The 6145-nt window shown below is 33.1% G+C and overlaps 1 protein-coding gene across 2 annotated transcripts in view; it reads right to left on the reverse strand.

Annotated features, from left to right (window-relative positions):
* Nucleotides 1-883: 883 nt before the first annotated feature.
* scarb2 (scavenger receptor class B member 2) overlaps nt 884-6145 on the reverse strand; it is a 30242-nt gene continuing 24980 nt past the window's right edge. Inside the window, exons 9-13 of one of the 2 annotated variants that reach the window (XM_015376420.1) lie at nt 5612-5685; nt 5463-5514; nt 4494-4646; nt 4318-4359; nt 884-2496 (exon numbers count right to left, since the gene is read on the reverse strand). In XM_015376420.1, coding sequence (XP_015231906.1) covers nt 2398-2496; nt 4318-4359; nt 4494-4646; nt 5463-5514; nt 5612-5685 — 420 coding nt within the window. In that variant the 3' untranslated portion in view covers nt 884-2397. The remainder of the gene's footprint in view (nt 2497-4317; nt 4360-4493; nt 4647-5462; nt 5515-5611; nt 5686-6145) is intronic. The other variant, XM_015376421.1, reaches the window with a different exon arrangement.

The raw sequence follows: 6145 nt of genomic DNA on the forward strand, positions 1-6145 counted from the left end.
TACTGTTTCTAAGCTGGATATTTAAAAAACACTTTATCATACATGACTCTTTCTCTTTCTTGACAACCCTGATAAAGTGCCATTTTCTTCAATGACAACATCTGGAAATAACCACAGAATTAATTTTGTTATTTGACAGGTTTTAATTCAGTGCTAAACAAACATCCATAGTGAGCTATGAAAACCCATCACTTCAGAAACCTTAAAATTACCAAGCTGAGGCAAACCTTGATTAACGCAAGGAGACATTTCTCCTAAAACTATTATTTTATTGTTGTGAACACATTAAAAACATTACTAACAGTCAACATTTCAAAAGCAGACAATCAAAGGTATATGTGGAAATATCAGTAACAATAATTTCACAGGATAGAACTTCATATTTTGGCACCAAGCATTCTGAAATACAGTAATCTGTACATTCTCAGTGTTTTGGTTTTGTACGTGTAACAAGAATAACTTACCTTCTTTTAAACATCTGCCAGATATTCTATGGTATAATACTGCTTTTTTATGAACACCTAAATTTCTATCTATAAATGTATCGCTCTCGCGTATAAAAAGAAGCTTTTTTCTTCTGAGTAACTGGGTTAATCTATGCTTTAAAGAGAAAAAATACAATCTAATAAAGACGGTATAATCCCTCTGCTGTTTTTAGATATGTACATAGTTATGCATAGGGAACTGCTGTCAAAACCCAGGATAACATGTTTGCTAACATGTTGGAGGAGCAGTCGTCACAGCTGGGGCTCATCACAGTTTCACATGAATCATTCCACAGCATTTTCAAGATTGCATAAAAAAATCACATTAAAAATACAAACAACCTTCCGTCTCTGATTTCACGCAAAAAGCAACTTCCATCAGTCCTATCTTGTTTTTGTTTGGTAGCTGGAGGATGATAAAAGTCATACGGAAAAAACACTCCATTTATAAACCTCAAATACAACAGAAGGCACAGCAAACCTGATATTTTACACACAGCTACAGCAGTTTAAACCCTTTTTCTGAATAAAATATGTGTTAGTTAGTTAGTAGTTGTAGAACGTGTAGAAATCTTTTCATATTAATGGCTCAAGGTGTTTTAAGAAAATATTTGATTCTGCAGTAGAGTACTCTCTGTCTTCATTTATTGTAAGTTCTGTGCAGGGTCCAAGACCAAAACATTTCTACTGCCTAAAAAAAAATAAAAAAACAATTCTGGAAACATATGACTTTCATTTTGAAGATTATATAGAAGCAGAACTATAAAACAAATGTGATGCCAATTTTTAAAAGGCATCATGAACTACCGCTATAAGGGCGTTATATAATATGACTGTGTTTGAGTTTAAAAGGCAAACAAAAGATGCACATGCCCAATCCTGTCCTTGACACCACGGTAAGCAGAGGAATAACAATAAGCTAATGGTAATTTAAACAGGAAATAGAGGTCGGAGGCATCAAAGAAGAAAATTATCTCTTATGCGCAAAGCATATCATGATAAGGTGAAGCTGTAGAGTAATTATTGTCTCACCCAGAAGTAAAAAATTATTAGGGATCGGAGAAAAAAAAAAAAAAAGATTTATTTCTAAATTACCTGAATTTTCTATTACCCAGTTATGTTGGCCAATATTTTCTGTTTTCAATACCTGTTGCACAAAGAAACATCACAGACCACTTGCTGTCTAATTAATCATGAATTAATCAATTAGCTAATCATTAACTAGTCTGCTCTTACACTAAAAGAAGACAATAGGAGACTTATCCACTACAGGTAGGATATTAGCTGTAACTTTAAAGTCAAACTTTGCTGCAAAAATCCTGACCTAAAACTTACAGATCTGAATCTATTCTACACATAAAGATTTCTACACTAACATTTACAATAAAAAAAAAAAAAACTGAAACAAATGTCTGACTTTACAAAAAAAAAGAAGCTCTGCAAATACAAAGTGTTTAGTTTGAGCTCGATCAAACATCATGGACAACAAAACGTCCATTTCCCACAGTCTATACATAAAAATCCAAATATTTCACATCATGACTGCCGACGCGTACAACGATACACGATTTCCAACACTGAGTTAGGGGTGAAATGGAGAATAGACTCCATAATACTGAACTGATTGAAATTTCTTAAAGAGAATACTTTAAAAATAATTTGACAGCATCTTAGACGCCCTGAGAGGATGACTCTGATACAAGTACTATATTTATAGACGCCAATGTGCTTTTTCCCTAAATGACTCCCGGTGTTCAGGCTGGGTATATTCTAGAAGCCGAAAGCACTGATCTCAGAAAATGAAAATAAACAGAGCAGTTATGAAAAGATTGGAGACACATAGGTAACATATACATGGCATGTGTTTAACCAGGAAATTTAACATGGTTAAAATGTGCCCCGATCCTCAGGCTTATTGCTCCGTCTTAGCAGTCATGCCGATGTAGGTTCCATTCTGGCCTTCGTCCTTCTCCTTGACCGGCGTATAAGAGGTGTCTTCTTCTGCTGAGGTCTGCAGGGATGAACAGGTGATGAATTCATTATTTTTTTCTTTTTGTGAGGATCAGGGGTTAAAGGCTTAACATTTACTTGTAGATTTCTGCTGATGAGCTTTAACAGTTGTCGTAAAATGCAGCATAACCAAACCGTGTTAAAGCGTTAAAACCATGTGTGATGAAGAAGGAAATGCAGTTCCATTGAGAAGTTTATAATCACTCATCCTGAGCAAGTATAATCCCCTATATAACATACATATTTCTGTATTTCTTTATTTTCCATAGAGGTGAATAAGTCCTCATCGCAGTTGTTAGCATTTTTTTGCATTGCAGGAAGTTTTTGGGCTCTTTCTGCACAGAGACTGTAATGTTCTGTCCATTTGCTTGACGTACTTGAGCTTTCACCAACTAAAAATAGGCAGGTTAGACTGATAATACCTAAATTATATATATATATATATATATATATATATATATATATATATATATATATATATATATATATATATATATATATATATTATATAAGTAAGTGATAGTGTGTCCCGATAGTCCCTAAAATTCCCTCTGAACTTTATTTCAGTTCTAACATTTAGCCACCTAAATGGTTGGATCTTTTATCACTTTTATTGGTGCAATTGCTAAATTAAATTTAAATCATTTTGTTTAGAAACAAGCAGGAGGTTCTTAAATTAATACATCTAAAACACTCAATGTTAACCTCTCGCCTAAATTCAACACTAATTTTGATGTGTGTTTCAGATCATCATTCTGTTGATAGTTTTCAGTGGCTATTGGTGGATATGATGTGACGTTAATTAAACTTGGAGGTTGTTCCCAGTCTGCATTTGTCCAACTAATGTGTGCAATCTATCAGCTCCACTGAGCTCCTCTGCTACTGCTATGATGCTATCACTGACATATTACTGTTCCGACATTCTTCTTAACATTGAGGATCTCTATTACCGTAACTGAGGCAGAGAGTGCAGGTTTTATAGCAGAATGTTAAATGTTCCTGTTGCCAGTAGGCTTTTTCATTTAACTCAATAAAAAAAAAATGCCTGCATATGTTTGTTCATGCCATAATTTACCAGCCTACTACTTCCTGCTGTCTTATTCGTCTTTTTGCCAGGTGTTTTGTATGTTTGTTAATCATGCAATGTGAAAAAATGTGTTTTTATTGCAGTTTTGTGGAACTTAAAACATTTTTTATGTTTCTGGTTGGGAAATTCCTTTTTTAATACAGTTTGAACAATTTGAAGGTCAATGGAAATGCAGCGATTGACACTAGCCTGAAGCAGGAAAAAAAAAAAAGAAGACCAATAGCAAGAATTTGGAAAACCCTAACCGCGCTAACCCTGGCTCTATTGGAAACTATGCTTGAATACAGAATCTGGAACGGGGGGAAAAAAAAATTATTTTAAAGGATCTTTACTAACTCTGTCAGGATGTCAGGTATCCATCCAGAAGAAACACCAGGTGCTTAAAAAAGATTAAGATCAAATTTCTATGCGATATTTAACAAAACTTTGTTTGTTGGTATGTATATATTTGAGCCTATATTTTTAATTTCAGCAAGTTTGGATTAGAGGAACCAAACTTGCTGACAAGTAAAAAAAAATTCAAGTAATCGTATTAAATTCTTGTCCTAAAACTTATCAGTCTTGTATGTCTTATTATCAGCCCAGCTTAAAAAAAGTAGATAATTCGAAGTTTAAAATAAAAGGTTCATTTTCAGGTTAAGCACAGGTAAACTTCTCATTAGAACTGTAGGCGATACTTCCAGAAAACAATTAAAAAGACAGCAAACAGTATTAATTAAACACAGCCAGACTTACAGTATAGGCAGCCTTGGTAAACACAATGCGCTTAACTTCCTTCTGCACAGAGATACATGGTGATAAACACATGCCAAGTGGAAATAGTGAGGGGTTATGAAATTAAATTAATAAGAATTAACAAAAATTACTGTAAGTTGTTAGAATCAAGCTTTGTTAAGGAGGAGGCACTGTACCTTCTGTTGATGGGCCATGATCAGAAGGATAACAAAGACTAGCAGCAGGATCCCACCCAGCCCCACGATAGCAAGTGGGAAGTTGGACACCACTTTGACAATTGTCAGCAGCTTGTGCACCCGTTCTGCAGATGCATCATCGATCACCACGCTCTGCATCAATACACAAAGTTAAGGACTGTTTAGTTGAAAAAAACAGTATTTAAAATTACCATTAGGTGTAAAACTATTTTTTATAGAATTTATGTTAGAAAATAAAAAATGTTCATGCTTAAAACTTATTTAAGTTCCTATGATCCTATGACCTATGAGCAGATTTATAACAAAGAGGCAATTATATTTAGATTATTAACAGAATGTAATGATAACTCAGAATTTATTGTTTTACTATAAGTCATAGGAGCCTATCCAGCTATTGGCAAAACCCGTCTATGTGTCTATTTACAGTTGTTATCATTTTAAGGGCTGAAACAATTAATCGATTAATTGTGATTAATCGATTATGGATATAATCTTCAACTAATTTAGTAATCAATTAATCATCATTTGGAATATAGAGACTATAAAATGTGTCTTTAGCTCACAGAGCAACCAATCTAAAGTAGTAATCATACCAAGATTGTAAAAAAAAAAAAATATAAACATTTTGCATTTAAGAAAATAAAAAACATTGTTAAACTTTACTAACAGTTAAAAAAAACTGCTAGTATGCTCTATCCAGAACATCTCAAGTGGAAAGGTTTTAGTTTTACCTGATTTATTTTCATTAAAAATCTTTAAGGAACTTTTTTCTATCTGATTATTAATCAGTTAATTGAAAAAATAATTGATTAATTATCTAATATTTTTTAGAATTTTCTTCTACTTCTGTTAAACCCACACAGGATCCCACACTCCCAGCTAATGCATGTTTTTTCCTGATTGAAATGAATCCAAAATGACTGCTTATGCATGAATAGTATTACTCACCTCATTGAGGAACATAACAGGGAAGATAGTTTCATTTAAGAATTTTGTGTCTCTGATTAAAGAAAAAGGAAAAGAAAGAACATATTATAATCCTAAATAGGTACAAACAGATCTTAGTGTTTAATCTGTCCTGCGGTGCAAATACTTACGGGTATCCAGCGATTCTGTTTAACAGGATATTAACCTGTGCTCTTTTGCTTGCACGCACAATTATTCCAGTTGTCTGTCAAGATATTCCATAAAAACAGTACATACATTATTACTGTTGCTAAAAAATTCTGAGATGCAGTCCTGTAAATTCATATATTATAGAAAAGTTTTTATTTTTTAGTAACTCAACATGTGCAACTTGATAAATAATATATACTTAACGTCATTACACAATTTTTGACTAAGGTGTTGATTTAGATTTTTGGTGTCGGTTTACGACTGCTGAAATTTAATTTATATGAGCAAAATCGTGGAAAGTAAAGTGGAAGGAATGGTGCGGTTAGAAGAAGCTACAGAACAGACACGGCTCCTCTATGAAAGAACTGTAAGTTAAAGCTCATTGGTTTCAGGGAAAAATACTAGGTGTGAACTGCAGCTGCATCGAGGCCCCAGGTACACACACATATAACGTATATATATATATATATATATATATATATATATATATATATATATATATATATATATATATA

This window comes from Cyprinodon variegatus, unplaced genomic scaffold (genome assembly GCF_000732505.1).
Source record: "Cyprinodon variegatus isolate N-32 unplaced genomic scaffold, C_variegatus-1.0 Scaffold134, whole genome shotgun sequence".
NCBI lineage: Eukaryota > Metazoa > Chordata > Actinopteri > Cyprinodontiformes > Cyprinodontidae > Cyprinodon > Cyprinodon variegatus.